This window comes from Hyalella azteca, unplaced genomic scaffold (genome assembly GCF_000764305.2).
Source record: "Hyalella azteca isolate HAZT.00-mixed unplaced genomic scaffold, Hazt_2.0.2 contig16847, whole genome shotgun sequence".
Classification (NCBI taxonomy): domain Eukaryota; kingdom Metazoa; phylum Arthropoda; class Malacostraca; order Amphipoda; family Hyalellidae; genus Hyalella; species Hyalella azteca.
Genome location: NW_025946654.1, coordinates 121,662 through 138,112, shown reverse-complemented (window position 1 = coordinate 138,112; position 16,451 = coordinate 121,662). Strand labels below are relative to the sequence as shown.

Here is a 16,451-nt window from a genome sequence, read left to right as displayed (position 1 = left end):
AGAAAATCTCGCATATTGTGCGCAACCCCTTAATATCGTTCTAAAACGCTCAATAATATTTAGCGTGTAGGAGCTGCATTAACGTAAATTTTACGTTATATTGAGTCACTGAAGAGGGACAGTTCCTATAATGGCGGATACCGTATCATGTATTTATGGGCTACGCTTGTCTCTTTGCAGTCACGACTCGAGGGCCGAGGCGCCGACGTGAGCTTGCTGTTGCACAGCTTAGCTAGAGAGCTCGTCTGTCGTCCAGCACTGCCAGATGGTATATTTCTATACCAGATTTCACGAATCTGGTGTTTTCAGAAAGTGTCTAGTATGAATATTTTAGATCTGGTATATTTGCCTAAATCTGGTATTTTCTGACTTACTGCAAATTTACTGCCATTAAGTTCCACCTCCGAAGTTGAACTTCCTCCAGCCCAGCGTAGGCGTGGTTTATATAGATTACTTTCAGAGCGGCGCTACTAGAGGTTACCCGCCATTTTTGGAACCGTAGGTTTACCCCATGATGAAATAACCCCAATCTAATTGTTAACATTTATCAAAAGTGCTTGGCGCAATATAAGCACGAGAGTGATGATCCTTGATTGATTACTGATCAGTGATGATATGGCCTAGGACGAGTGAGGTTGTCGAACCGATCTCGCGACGCAAGCGCCACCATTTTTGTTTGGTGGGTTTGAATTCTAGAGTGCCACTTGAATTCTGGGGTGTCATTCAATATTTCATTGATTTTAAAAATCATCATCCATTCATGGAACTGGCTGCCTACTTGTCTACTTTGACAAGTAGGAAGTAGTAGTAGTAGACAAGCATCACTTGTCTACTTTGACCTGTCTCCAACCAATGCATTCGTGAGGTGTTTTCATAATGCACCGATGTGATAAACAAGCAACGAAATAAAATTTCAACTAAGGCACTAGAGTCCCTTATTCGGACCAAAAACTATCTGCTCAGCAGCAACAAGTGCTCACACCCGAAATGTTAGGTAAATGCAATACAAGCATGTACGAAAATAAGCAAAAGGAGGCTGACGTGTTTCCGTGGCTTGCTCATGTTTAGCGAAGGGGAAGTGCCACACTGTGATAAAAATAGGAACAAGTGTCTATGTAATTGTAATTAAACACAGGAAAAGAAAAGTGTAAAAATATTCCAAACAAAGGGAAAAAGTATAATGTGTTCAATTTGGCTAATTATCGTCAAGCCAGATAAATGCATAGTGCATAAGATAATTTTTTTTTCCTTTTTCTAACTAACGTTTCTGGCGAATAGTTTCATTAAATTTGGAAGTATCAGTCGGTTTTTGAACAATAGAATTTTTTGTATATTTCTGGTATTTTTAGTTAGGCAATCTGGTATTCTCGCCAAGAAAAGCCTGGCAACACTGCAGTGTCGTGACTGTCGTGACTCGTGAGTGTCGTCAGTAGCTTGCGTGTCCCAGTTGGAGAAGGTAGTAGAAAATTCGCTCAGCATCTCAGCGTTTTGGAGTGTGTGATAACTGTGATTCATCTTCCTGTTTCGGTAAGATATTTCTTAGGATTAAAGTTCTTTCAGGGTGAATTCGAAAACTTCATTTGTTCATTCCATAAACTCATTAGCTGTGAATTGAACTAGCCTATTTTAAAAGAAAACGTAAACCTGAAATCTAGGTAATTCGACATGAATATTACGTTAATATTTTACCGTTCGCTAATTTCTGTATACCTAAATGTTATACCTAATTTGAAAAGTTGAATGGAATTTACACGTATAAAAATGTTTGTATAATTACAAAATTTGTTAATTTATGTAACGATAATATGAACTTTTACCCCACTTGTGACAGGGCTACCTACATGCTTATTATGCCATATTAAACTCGTCATCAAGCCTTCAAAATGAAACATTTGGAAAGAACTAAGCTGTAGACTTGATTACTGCTAGAACTGCGTTTGACTGTGCCGTTCGGGCTGGTCTGTGACGTGTCCAACTGTCCATGAATTCCCTAGTAAATGCGCTCTCAACAACTAGAATCGCTTACAGGTTTTTAGATGCGGGCTTCTGTATTTTATTCCGCCAAGCATCACGCGAATAGAAGAAACCGAGTTAGGGAACTAAGCAATGGACTGTTGCCCGGCTGGCACAAGGCTTTCTGCGATTGCTTCACGACTAAATATTTACCTTTGCGCAGTTACCAGCTCGTTCATTTAGAACTGGCTGGATCATTTGCCATTTATGCAGAATAGTAAGGAATATTTGTGGATTATAATTAGGTTTATCATAAACATGCATGGCTGCTTCGATAAGTTTAATCAAAAGCCAATGCCAGGGGTGTTAGCGTTTATTAGAAAATTACGACCTACGTAAGTTAGTCTTTACTTCTTTTATGGATAAACTAAACTGTCAGCTTTTGAACCAATTCGACAAAAGTCAAACGTTTAAAATAATTAACTAAATTTACTCCTTAAAGGCAGTTATCGGCTTTAGTGAATTATTGAAATATATAATTTTGATTCGTACATTTCCTTCCAATGATCTGTGAAATTTTGTTGGAATACATGGTCGAGAATTAGTATTCGCGGTAGGCCGTACGACATTTCGGCTAAATTAATGTCTTAGATTTTGCGAGTGTTCCACTCTGCCAAAGGATTATAACCTGATAATTTTCATTAGATTATAAGTTCTAATCTATTATATAGATAATAAATGTAAACATATGATATGATAGATGTCTAATATATTATATAGATAATAATAGAACTGCATGCGTAGTGATGAGGTGCATACTGCGTAGCCTAGCATTAACCCCGCCCCCCGATCTCGTCACTACCAAGCCTCTGAACAACAGGCGTTCCTCCACTGTTGCTTTCATTGTTGGCCCATTCAACAAAAGCCCTAGCTTGCTTACATGGTGGTTCTGAAACTGAAGCCTAGGCAAACAACCCTCCGTTTAGAGTGTACTCTCACATTGGATTCGGCAGACTCGTTACTTACGAATTCCATTGTGAGTGATTGATTTTGGAGCCTTCCCTTTGAATTACAGGATGGAAAATCTAAAAATGTGAGCGAAAACGTGAATCTGTGAACATTATTAACATACAAACTTCTAATGGGAAACCTCAATCTCAAACGTGCTTTTTAAAATGTACATCATTTCATTTGAACGCGATTATCTATCAATTGAATCCGGTCTTACATACTATATCTGTGGTGCAAGGATTCTCGCTCCGATGTTCTTGTCCAGGTGCGAGCACGCTCCTTTCTTAAGATGCATTTCTGTGCCCTTGGCGATAAGGCTCTCGATTACATTATCAGGTATTTCAAGGCGGCTACGTGTGTATATGAACAAGTATATATCGTGCGTCTGTCACAAACCTATGCTGAACACGCGACTGAATGGCTCTCTGTTATCATTTGTTATCTAGAGGTAAAGATGAATGGAGGAATTACCAGCGGTAGATAATCAGCTATCGCGTTCCTGTATTGATCGCGCAATTAATTAATTATATTCTTATGTGTCAGGTTGGGAGAATAAACAAGTACGTTTGAGAATGAAAATATTTTACGTCCTGACTAGTATTTCAGTTAGTAAAATTTTGTCTGGCCGTGCATTGGCCGGCCGTTTTTTTAATGTTTTATTACACAATACTGGAAATATAAACGACTGGAATTATTCCAAAAACAGCTATTACGAGTCGGACAATCTCAAATGAACAAGGGGTTTAATTCATTCAATAATATGGGCGAAAATTCTTCTTGTTCTGATGCCCTACCGAATTTCCCACCGAAGTCATTGCCGCTTGACTTGTTTCGATTCGTTGTTTCCGCAGTCAAAACGGAATGATTTACCGAGCGTCTGATACGGTCTGTTGCGAAGGCTGGCAGATCCTGGCTGGTCATGTTATTTGTTTGCGTTCACCCGAGGCACTGACATAGGAAATATAAAAATATTTTCAGCGCGAATTTTCTGCAACGCGATACAGAAGTTCCGTATTTCTAGCAATTGGCGAAGCTCAAAATATTTAGGATCAATATCTCGATGACAGCCTTGCTGTATAAACATCTTCATAAAAATAGACCAAATTTTTTAATATTATAAAAATTGTAGAGTTCGTGTTGATATATACATATAGTGGTATGAACCTTTCGGTTTAATTTCTTTAGTGTAAAATTCCTGTTACAAAAAGAGACCGTCTGATGCCAGTGCCACCATATTCGAGGGCATGCAGTGAGTGTTGTTAGTATTTTCCTATGCCATAACGTTACGGGAGCATTTTTCGTACATTAAGGCATTGAATGGTGAAGCATGAGGACTTGCATGCTAGAGATTAGATTCTGTCCTGCTTCTCGCCATTCATATTTATTGCTGGCTTCCATTGAAGGACTTGTTATTTCTGTCACTCTACCCTTTGGCCGGCCAATGTGCGACAGGCGACTCTCTGTGCAGTGTTCTATTTTTCGAGTGGGTTTGTGAACTTAGAACTTGCACATGAACAGTTCCGTGGATCACGGTTTCCTAAACGCTTTCCTAAAAAGACGCCTGCGGTTTTTTCGAAAACATCACAAGCTTTATTTATTAAGTGTTTTTTTTCGAATATTTGCGACAAGTCATGAACATAACGACTGGTAAGCATGAAAAGTTGTTAAGTTTCAATAGCCGGTACCACCCAAGTTCTAACAAACACTCGTGAAAATGAATGAAATCACCCCAACCCTTATTTTGTTCAACTAAATCCAAACGATGCATTTTTTTAATACGCCTCGTCTTATTTTATTCCAGTTAAAAGTAATCCAACGCATGTTATGGACGAGCAGTCCAAAGTAGAAAGCTGAGAAACCGTTCCATGGCAACTGGCTATTTAATGAACATGATTGAAATTGCTGCCGAGCATTGCTCGGGAGGCCGCATGAGAGGAGGACCTGCCATGTACCGTTGTTACGCATAAATAACTCCCACGAGATTGAACTCATTTAAGATTAACTTTACATTTGTTATCTCGAATGCCCCACCGGCAAATGATTGACATCCATGATACCATGCATCTATAGCGGCGATAATTTTCTTAAATGTCTACAAGCTGCTAAAACCGAGCACATTCATGTTTTTTTTTCTTCAATATATATTAAGGAAACTTTGGTTATCACGTGGCCTGAGAATCGTGCTAACATTGTTCTTGTATAATATATGAACAATACTGTTATTTCTGATTCATTTGGTCACCAATGAACTGATAGATTGGATGGAAAATAGTACTGGTTATAACGATGCTTCCTTACCCCTGGGTGTGAACGCAGGACACATAGCCAATATTCCCACATTTATCCACAATTTTTTACTCAGACTCGACCGCATCTTTGGCTTCATGATATTTTTAGCTGAAGAGAGAGCTTTCAATGCGTCATAAAAAACTGTTCCCAAGCTTCACTGGTGCAAGAACGGTCTCTTGTCATTCTATTTTTTTTTCTTTTTAATGTTGATGTATGCGTTGAGTCTCCCTCGAGTCATGAAGGCTTTTGGCGTACTGAAAGTATATGGTTCACTCAGCCAAAAATAATCACGTTTCTTTTATTAAACTTTGGTTCCTAGTTGCATACATGTTTCAGAGAAGAATAACATTTTGTCGCTCAACCCTTTGCCTTTAAATTTATCGAAAATTTAACATTTTTCTTCAAATTCGAAATAATAATTACAATATTAATTGAATTCTTCATTTATCTATCGATATTAGTTGGATTACCGCAGTGCAGGATCCACGGAATGCATCTCGCATTGTTTCATTGGAAATATTTGAATGTCCTGCATCTATCGACAATTTTTAACTCAGACTCGACCGCATCTTTGGCTGCACATTCTATGGTCAAGCTCAGCTTGATCGTTCCTTTTTTTAACGCGGTCGCTCAAAATGGTTGAATGTTGTTGCTTCAGTTGTGAACTAAAGTTTATGTTTATATGGTTGTGAAGTGTATGTACATGCGCAGTAACTCATCAGCACGTATATAAATCGCGACACGGAATCTATTTTACCTGTGCTGAAGGTCAGTGATAGATAGCGACTTTATCTCGCACGATAAATGAGCAAGCGAATAAACAGTCAAGATAATCGTATATTAATTATTATTGGAAGTTATTGATACTCCGAATGAAATAATGAAATATTAATCTCACTAATACATGTATGCTTGATTGAGAAAATTGTTATTACAATCTGGATTTCAAACGTCCCTGCATGGATATTTTTCTCGTTTCTATCTATCTAAAAATAAAACTCGGTACGCACTGCAGTGAGTGACAGAAGCGCCTTTTCTCGTCGACGAAATCGTGAAGTCACGGACGGTCAGACAGACGGACGGACGGACGGACAGACGGACGGACATGACGAGCACAATAGCGCCTTTTTTCCATAAATGAGAAAATGCGCTAAAAACGCTGTTAGAATAGGAAAAGTGTCGTTTTCACGATTTTATTTTACAAACGAAGTTGCGTTGCGAGTTCTTAACTTCACAAGATCAATTTGTTCTCAAAACCCGTTTCATTCAGTCTTCAAAAAGCATTTTATATTTTTTACAGGGCAGAAATGGCGAACTCACCCCTGGAACTTCCCGTTCTGACGCTGGACGATGTTAAACTTCAAAAAAGGGTAAGGATGAAATATCTTTTATTGATGTGCTTGATTGAATTTTCGATTGATTGAATTAAATTATTTATAAAATTTTTTGTTCTAAGTTCTAAATTTCAAAACAAATTTGCTCGCGAAATACGTTATAACTTAAAAAAATATTTCTCCTTAATCTTTAAGATAACACATATCTGAGAATCAAAAACACTAAAAGGTGAATCTAACAAATAATAGAGCCCTACTGTAGCACAATCTCTGAACGCTACAATATAAAAGTACTGTAAGTCGAGGAGTAATGGAGATCTATTATCTGGCGTAAGCAATGAGCATTTTTCCCGTGTGCGTTATTATGACAAGAGGCGTAGGTAAGGTTAGGTATTTATGAATGAAAATAGCTGCTCAGTATTTCTTTTTGCCAAACTTCTGTAAAATGGCCGCTCCTTGTAATTGTTTTGGTTTGCTAACACGAAGTAAACCAACTGCTCACAGTTTCGCTTTGCTTAGAATAGACGAAGGAAACGAACCGGTCACTGTTTTACGTCGATACCGTATAATAAAAGAGAAGAGCCGCTCAATGTTTTAGTAGTTCACGTAAATGAAACGATCCGCCGTGTTTTGCTTTACTATATTGTTAAAAAAGAGCTGCTCGATTGGTATGGATCACAAAACTAGGTGAAAAAACCTTTTTAAATGTTTTTTACTTAGCTCTTTTCGCTTACTTCTTGGTGCCCTCATTTTTGCACGGAAGTTGTAAGAGCCTGATAATTCGTAATTTTGGGAGTTTTTATTGGTAATAATGGAGGCATTTGAAATGCGAAATTTTTTGGAATGATTGATATATCTCATGGCCGTTAACGGCAGTTCGAGTTCTGTGAGCCGCTAATTTTGCTCATTTTTTCAAATGAAAAATTGTTAGCGAAATTTAAAAGCGATTCTTTTTAATTTTATGATCAACTTTACAAACGACCAGTTGATTTTGCAATTTGATAAAAAATTTTCGTATTTCCAGTAAATTGAGTGAACAGCAATTTATGATAATGAAGGCTGACTTACAGTATGAACATGGAACCGTGATGACGAAAAGAGGTCCGTGTTAGAAAATTAGATTGGATGAAATAGCGAACTTTCGTCTTTATTTGTTACAATATTTTTTATTATATAATATTAACGAGCATGCATCTAATATTTAGTTTTATCGATCTTTTCTTTTAATGGAAATTGGAAACACTACCTTTAAGTTATTTTAATATTTGTTTTAAAAAGGAAATTGTATGGAATGTTATAGTATATTATTTCTCAGCGGTTACTGTTCAGAATATGAAAATTGAAAAGTGAGTTGTGGGTGCGAAACCCCAGGAAGCGTTAGAATTGTACGATGTCTAGAATCGGCTACAACTCACGTTGACATCAAACAATTTTATATTATTTGTTCAACCGCCATGGAACTAGGGGCAATTTTAGCTGTGCTGCATAAAACAGGAAAAGTAAGTATTCGTTAGTACCACTATCTATAAATGCAAAAATACTTGAAGTAACTTAGAATATATGTTCTTCCACCAAGAAGAGTAAAGCGGACTTATATAACATAACTGCAAGCCACGTTATATTTATATTGATTCAGAACAAATGAAATGCCTGTTTACGACTCCTATAGCTTTAATTTAGATCCCTAATTTATTTATTGCTAAAGATTTTAAGTCCATTATTTATATATTGTAAAAGGTAACTGATCTCTATTTGTAACGACACTGGTAAAAAATGTTATTAATTTTGGTTGGGCTTGAGGCGGAAAAATGCGTATATTCAACCTAAAAAACTGCCTAACAGCCACTGACTATGGTAAATATATATACGTATACCTACGTTGTCATGCCCACATACGTTCTGTAGAGGCTGATGCCTAACGCGCACAGCTCGGAGGTTTAAACTCTAGATAAAGAATTCGACCCATCGTAGTTGTTGTGAAGTACTCGTACAAAAGATGTTTTCGCATCGAAATCCCTTATGAATGTGTCTTTAACTGATCTAGTTAAGAGACGCTCGCCGTGCAAGCCGCACCCAGCGTTCTGCTTCTGGTGAGCTGCTGGCGAGAAATGCAAGCTTAATTATCGAGCGTTTGATTTATTTATTGGTTGTAATTGCTGAAAAACATGTACGGAAGTTGAGGTTGAGCTATGTCATTTACTAAATTCGAAGCGACTTGAAATAAGATAAAATTTGATGCAGAAAATAGGAATCAAAGTCGCTAAATTTTGAAATAAAAACCTGGATTTAATTTACGGCAAAACATTTTTGGACTTTAAATTGAGTCCATATATTACTGCAATTTATATTTAATCGTACTTCTGGTAGGCAATTAATCCCTCCGTTTTGAATTTACAAAGCCTAATTACGAGTGCAAACCGATTAAACACTGATTAATTAACCAAACAGCAATAAGCCATGAACTCTGCTGCCACAGTGCACAACTGCGCAGCACGATTGAGCCTCGTCTCATTGCCAAGCGCCAGGCGCCCGAGCCCGGCATCCTATTGCCATCAAAAGTTGGTTGTAACCTTCAAGTGAGCTTATGTATATGAAGCCTGGCTAGCAGGTTCTTTTTATAGCCATGGTGTGTCTGCCTTTTATTTGTAGTTTTTAGTTCTAATTCAAGGTTAGGTTAAATTTCATCAGTGATAGATTGTTTGGTGTCGTTAAGCGCATACCTAAACTTTAGGAGCTCACTTAATGCTGGCAATCTTTTAATTTTAATGGGAATTTCAGCTCCTCGCGAAATTTATATAAATCTATATTGCGGCTGTTACGGGAAATACTCGTACTTTTTTGTCAATGCCTAAAAACTTTAACGAGCTCAATGGGCAAACTAGGCGTATGATGCAAATTATTACCTATAGAATTGCACTTGAAAAGTTAATAAAAGAATCCCAGCTTACACACGTGACATTGAAATGGCGTCGATAAGTGGTCGAGTTGACGTTTCACTGGTATAAATAAAATAAAGAACCTCTAAAAAGTAGCCGATGCTCGGTAAGGTATGAAATCTCTTTAGTTTTAATGTGTCATTTAAACGCTGAGGTGACGTCATTTTGTCAACCAAACATCAAAATGTACTTTGAGTGACTCAATCTTTTTTGTCGTAACCATCATTTTTTCAGTTGTTTTGTCGTCCGTTTATAGCTTCTTTCAAAATAAGCTAAATTATAGCCGTTCATTATATTTATTGTTTAATTTCTAGATCACATCGAGACTGTCGTGCCTGGTCCTGGGAGAGAGCCACAGGGAGCACCTAAAGGAGGTCTTCGTACAGGAGATGGCGCGTGGTCTCGAGGGCAAGCCAAGTGAACCTTCCTCGCTCTTCATGGAAGACACGTTCTTGCCCGACCTGCCTAATGGCAAAGGTCTGCTATGGTCTCAATGTATTTAATTTACTTGATAAAGGCATGCTAGTTGGGAAATTTGTTTTAGAATTCCCATTGTTTTCGTGTATCCATATTCTATTTCATATTGTAGATGAGTTCCAAGAAGTTGCTTTAGAGCGAAATTCACTCATGGGACTAAAACGGGTTATAAATAATATGTCATGATAATAATAATACTGATTTGACTGAAACGTCGAATATTTTTAAGCAAAAGTAGGATATGTATTTTTTCACACTTCCGCCTGAAAACCGTGGTCAGATACTCTTTCAAATTTTCCATTTATCGAAAATTTTTGAACTCACTCTAATTTACGCAATTGTAACTGGTTACTTCAATTAACTTTACTTCATGTATAATCAGTTCAACTCAGTTTTAGCATAATAATGCCTTCAACTCCAAATAATTCTTAATTTTCAGAAGAAGGAGATTTTCTTGCCCTGGACTTGGGAGGCACCAACCTGCGTGTGCTGCTCATCACCCTGAAGGCTGGCCAAGTCACTGACGAGGTGACTAAGCTGCATAATTTTACTGTGAATTTTCAGCGTCCTTTATTGGTATACAGTGGGGGGAAATAAATATTCGTACACTTGAAAAATCGTATTTTAATGTATGTAAGTACACAAACTTAACAGGAAAAGTGATTTAAATTATGTATATAGACGCATAATATTCAAAAATACTATCAAAAGAAATTAAATCTCAATGCAACAAAAAACAATGCAACATGTTCACTTTTCGGGTGAAAAAAGTATTCTTGTACTTACATACATTAAAATACGATTTTTCAAGTGTACGAATATTTATTTCCCCCCACTGTATGTCCTTGAGTTCTGCGCTGCTGATGACTGAGTGCCTAATTTTATATTCATGATGCACGTGTCTTTCTATGTTGATTTCGCTAAATTCTTTGATCTTTTGCTTAACTTGATATCAAATTCTACACCTAGAGAATATTGGACGGAAGACAAATAATGGGTGGACGGTGAAAAAATAGTGATGGTTGAAAGAATAATAATCTTATTTATTCATTTCTGAATGGTTCAGAATAACGGTTATAAGTGTTCGTCTTAAGATAGAGTTAATTTTGATTAAATGTGTTGATTGAGAAAGCAACTGTCGGTCATCCTCTATAACTTTTAAATTACAGGCACTAATGAAAAGAAATATCAGAGCGAATCTGAATAATTATTAACTGCAAATATGTATATGTAGTGCCTACAGGGTTTGCCATACCTGCATGGTCTGTGTGTATAACCCTTAATTTGTTAGTAAAATACTACGAATTCCTGCACACTACAGATCCTCGAGTACTACACAGTTCCCGAGTGCATACGTTACGGTCACGGCAGCGCTCTCTTCGACTTCCTCGCATCCAGCGTTGAAAGCTTCCTCAAGAAGCGCAACCTCAACAGCAATAAATACAACATGGGTGAGGCGGGGTGCGTGTTGCTTACAAGGGGTGCGACAATTGGACTCGATTGGCCTAACTACATGCTATAATAATGTCCTAGTCGGCGCAACCTACAGTCAAGTATAATACATTATAACGATATATCGAACACAAAAGTAGAATTGAAATAATATCTTATTCTATTCGAATCAATTCAGAGAGGAATTTTAGGTTGTGCCAACTCAAAATAACCAATCTAAAGCGAAATCAGAAATAATTTGTTGTCGAAAAAATCACCTACTGTCTCAATGTGCTGAAAATTCACATCCAGAAAGTATTGTTATAGAAATTCTACTAGTTTAAAAATTGTATGCCTTTAGCTCGATTTAATTGATGATACATGATGAATAGATATTGTAATAAAAATACATAATATAACGTGGCATTCTTCGACGTCCCCTAAGCGTAAATACTTAATGTAACTTTTCCATACTGTTCTAGCCTCTCGCTGCGGTCGGTTCTTTGAATTTAGACGCCTTAGTTTTTCCTGACACCGCTAAACTGTTTGCTAGGGGTTTGGTAATAACCAATTTATTTTAGAAATGAACATTGAATACAACCCAAACCTCTCCGGGGAATGAAGTATTTTTACTTCTGAAGCGAGACATATTGTTAAGATAAGGCTTGTCGCCGATTTTTGTAATGTTCTACGTTAGTTTGTTGACTGCTTCCAACCGAACACGTTGGCTGATGAACGACTTATAATATCTGTGTTGGATGTTTCAGGTTTCACATTTTCGTTCCCGATCCACCACCGTAGCCTGCGGTCGGGAGAACTCATCAAGTGGAGCAAGAGTTTCAACTGCCCCGGCGTCGTGGGCCAGGACGTGGTTGCTTTATTGGAAGAAGCCCTCGCGAGACGCAAGCTCGACAATATAGCAGTCGTAGCAATCCTAAATGACACTACAGGTAATAATAACCTTAGAAAATCTTTACTTTCTGAGGAATGCTCGGACACTAAACAGATGGATTAATTATACATCTGATTCAGAGTTATTGTTTTCTGGTTACTAATTGATATTTTTTACTCACACGTGAGTAAAGCGAAGCTCTTTTTACGCCTGTTTATATTTTTAAACTAATTATCAAAAAACAAATTGAAATCAACTCATATTACTTAGCCTTTTCTGAAACATAAATTGTAAGATTAATTAACATGTTTTTCTTAGCTTAGCTTCGCGTTTGTTTGTTTGTTTATTTGTTTGTTGTTAACATTGACAACGAAAATTAGCCCACTTCTGATTGTTCTAGAGATCTGAAATTCGGCATGCAGGCTATTTTCGCCTAACAATTTCAGATACAATCATAAAAACTAGTAATTAGAGACCGAAATTAGTTTAATTGAGTAAAGTATATATATAGTATGACGTTCGGGCGCTCACTTTATAGACGAGCAGGCGCTAACGCTGCGTATCATCGATACGTACGTCAAGTCATACTTAATCAAGTCTTAATCGTTTTTCTTGTGGACTAAAAAGTAGAAAATAAAATATTAAAAAAAACTTTTTAAAAAACCACGTTTTTCGTGTGGACTAAAAAGTAGAAAATAAATTAGGGTTCGCCCCAAAAAAACGTGGGTCGGGCTGTACGTTCACCATCAAATTTCCAAAATTTAAGTGTTGTGTGCTTTTCGCTTTAATCATAAATCTGCCCGACACACGTTTTTTTGGGGCGAACCATAATTTATTTTCTACTTTTTAGTCCACACGAAAAACGTGTTTTTTTTAAAGTTTTTTTAAATATTTTATTTTTACTTCACTTACCTCCTACTTATAGTTCTACTAGGCCTTTTTTATGTTGATTTGATGGAAGTGTTCTTGTCACTGAAGGCACTATGGTCCGTGGAGCGTATTTAGATCATCAATGCGCAATGGGGCTCGTCTTAGGGACAGGCAGCAACTGCTGCTACGTGGAGAAGCCCGAAAACTTCAAGAAACAGAGCAACGGCAACGATACCACCAAATTGGTCAGTGAACGCTCAACTAAATTATAACCATTCAGGACCTAAATTACGAGTTTCTATTTTCAAGACTCATGCTGGAATGTGGTAGTCGTTCGTATTGCTGCCCCCAATTGAGAAAACTATCGATATTTCATTCCTCGGGCGCTTTGGTTTAATAAATAGATTTCCATTCTACCCGCTACTCTGGAAGTCTGAAAGTATCGCTTTATATATAGGTTTTATGCTTGTTAAAATAAACCACATCTGAACATTGAAAAGAATGAATGAGGTTAGAATAATCTTTTGTGAACCTGGCGAATCCCTTGAAACCCCATTATTTAAAATTTCGTCATGTACTCTAGAAAGTCTTGAACGTTGAGTGGGGCGCGTTCGGAGACAATGGCGTCCTGAACTTCATGCGCACTCAGTGGGACATCAGCGTCGACCGAAAGTCTCTCTTGGCCGGCTCGTTTACGTGAGGATTAATTCGTTTAAAGTTTCTGACTCTAAAAATCTAAGCTGTGCTTTAGTCGGGTCGTTTGTTAGGGTTGGTGAAACAGTACTGGAACGAACATTTGAATATATAATTACAGGCGAAAACGCACTGCAATATAATACACAGCAGATATTAAAATTATAAGTCACAACTGCGTTGCAGCGTTGCGCTACCAAACATACATTTAACCGATATTTTTACAGGCGTCAATTCGGACAGCCATTTTTCGAGGACCAATTTGTTCTGGGGCATTTAAACGGTCCACCTGTTGATTGACTGCATTTGTCTGGCTTAATTTTAAACTCGAAAATCGCCATTACCGCCTTTTCTCATTCATTATTAGAATAATTTTTAAAAGTCACACGCGCATGCAAATCGAGGGTGAGACTCGACTGCAACGATGCATTTAACGCAGCTTGCGCTGACTACTGGGCAGGTTTGAGAAATACTTCGGAGGGAAGTGCCTGGGTGACCTAGTGAGGGAATGCCTTGTTACGCTCGCTGAGGAAGGCTTGTTCTGCACGGGCCCTTCCGAGACCCTCCGCACTGTCGGCTCCCTGCACACCAGCCAGGTCTCCACCCTAGACGGGTTGGTTTGTCCCTAAAATTAAGACTAACTTTCAATTAGTTGAATATTACACGCTTAATAAGGTTCTTAGGTACGTCACACGAGTGTCATCTTGCTCGACTGTAAAAAATATAATCAATTACTGAACTGCTGTTATTTTGTAGAAAAGTGCGTCTGTCAGTGTCAGATCAGCTCGATTCGGATGAAAATGATGCTTCATAGTCCGCCCCCTGAGTTGGTGTTAATTTGTGTTCAACAGAGAAGGCCTAATTGGTCGCGTTAAGGAGACTGAAGAGATTTTGCAAGCTTTGGGTTTGTGTTACACGGAGAAGGACGTCAAAATCGCGCAGTACGTGGCCGGGCTGTTTTCCTACAGAGGCGTCGTACTCATCTCTGTCTGTGAGTCTTGTTTTCTTATAAAATAAGATTATTTTACAAGAAGTAATGAAAATTAATTTACAATATTATAAATTTATTATTATATTATAGTAATATTATAATTGTATTATTTATTATTATAATGAATAATAAGATGCATTGAAAATTAATTTCACTGTATTAGAATCATAATTGTGGAGTGGTTGCTGTTTGCGATATCCTTAGCAACAAAATTTTAGATTTTCCTCCCTATGAAAGGCTGTTATGTGTAAGAATCTACTTTGGTAACTTCGAAGTATTGTCACAGCATTCTAGTATAACTGCGAGCTAAGCAAGAAATGATTACATAATTTGAGCAAATATTTTCTACGGCATCAAATACTTTACAAATGAAAATCTATTACAAATTTCCAAAAGTTCTTGGTTAAGAAGGGTTATGTTTGGTAGGCGATGCGGACAAAGCAGTTTTTGTATTTTTAGAGGAACTAGTTGGAGATTTAGAAAAATTATCTGCCTTCTAGTAAGACAGCACCAAACCGTCCAAACGAGAACGAATATTAATATCTGTTGACTATAATCAATATTGCTAGAATAAGTAATCAGAGAAAACTAGTACGAAGTTAGGCTGACCGAGTCATAATGAAGTTTCCACAAAATTCGTGACAAGGAGACATCAAAGCTCAATACTTTTTCTCTTCAGTCGTACTCGTATTTAACCATTAGTATCGAAAAAATGTCGACCTTGCAGAGAGAATAATTAAACAATCCAGCATAGGTTTCATCTTCAATAACAACGTATAATTTAGCACTCTCTTTTGAGGCAGGTAACAATATTGACACAAATTTTACTCCACCAGTGACCGCAACCTTGCTGCAGAAGATGGAGCGGCCTCACGTCGTGATCGCGATAGACGGGTCGCTCTACGAATTCCATCCGCGCTTCCGACCGCTCATGATCAAACTAATTGGAGACATGGCTCCCGACCACACCGTAAGTCGCCATTTCTCTAACAATCTAAAGAAGTTATATGAGGTAAGAATAATTTGGCGTATCCAGTTCCTGTTAAATGTTGGCTTTTAGATACCGAATTATTAGTGTTAAAAGACGTGGAAAATACGATAGTCTCAACGTCTGACATTGTTAGAATTTAGAAATGAGGAACAACCAACACCGTCGATTTGTTGCTACCCACAGTTTGAGCTGCGACTCTCCAGGGACGGGAGCGGCAAAGGGGCGGCTCTCGTAGCTGCTATTGCGTCCCGCTGCGCATCTGAATAAATTAGTTAGTAACGTAATACTGTTGAGCAAACTACTTCGGTAAATGAGTAGAACCAGCAGAGAAGTAACTACGACGCTTTTAACCCACTATTCAAGTCGAAAAGGCAATTACCAAGGCGTGGTAAGCCTCTTACTGCGACCCATGGTTTGGGGAGCTTTACAGCTTGGTCATGGCAAGCGTACTAGATTTTCCTGGAATATTTTAATGTTGTTATTTACTTACAAATGATAAACGAGAGAGAGAACAGATTCATTTCAAATGCGAGTTGATGTGTCTTCGGAAATATATTAAATATAAGGAGCATTAACTTGCAAA

General features: G+C 37.7%; 1 protein-coding gene across 2 annotated transcripts; it reads left to right on the top strand.

Annotated features, from left to right (window-relative positions):
• Positions 1–1,405: 1,405 nt before the first annotated feature.
• Positions 1,406–16,451, top strand: LOC108680473 (hexokinase-1). 2 transcript variants are annotated; one of them, XM_018169296.2, is made up of 12 exons: positions 1,406–1,527; positions 6,559–6,623; positions 9,838–10,000; positions 10,440–10,528; positions 11,322–11,451; positions 12,199–12,381; positions 13,302–13,438; positions 13,777–13,889; positions 14,347–14,499; positions 14,738–14,877; positions 15,714–15,847; positions 16,052–16,451. In XM_018169296.2, exons 2-12 carry the CDS (start codon positions 6,561–6,563, stop codon positions 16,133–16,135), a joined length of 1,389 nt encoding a protein of 462 aa, XP_018024785.1. In that variant the 5' UTR covers positions 1,406–1,527; positions 6,559–6,560; the 3' UTR covers positions 16,136–16,451. The 2 variants fall into 2 exon arrangements, with proteins under 2 accessions (XP_018024785.1, XP_018024784.1); XM_018169295.2 differs by having other exon boundaries at positions 6,554–6,623.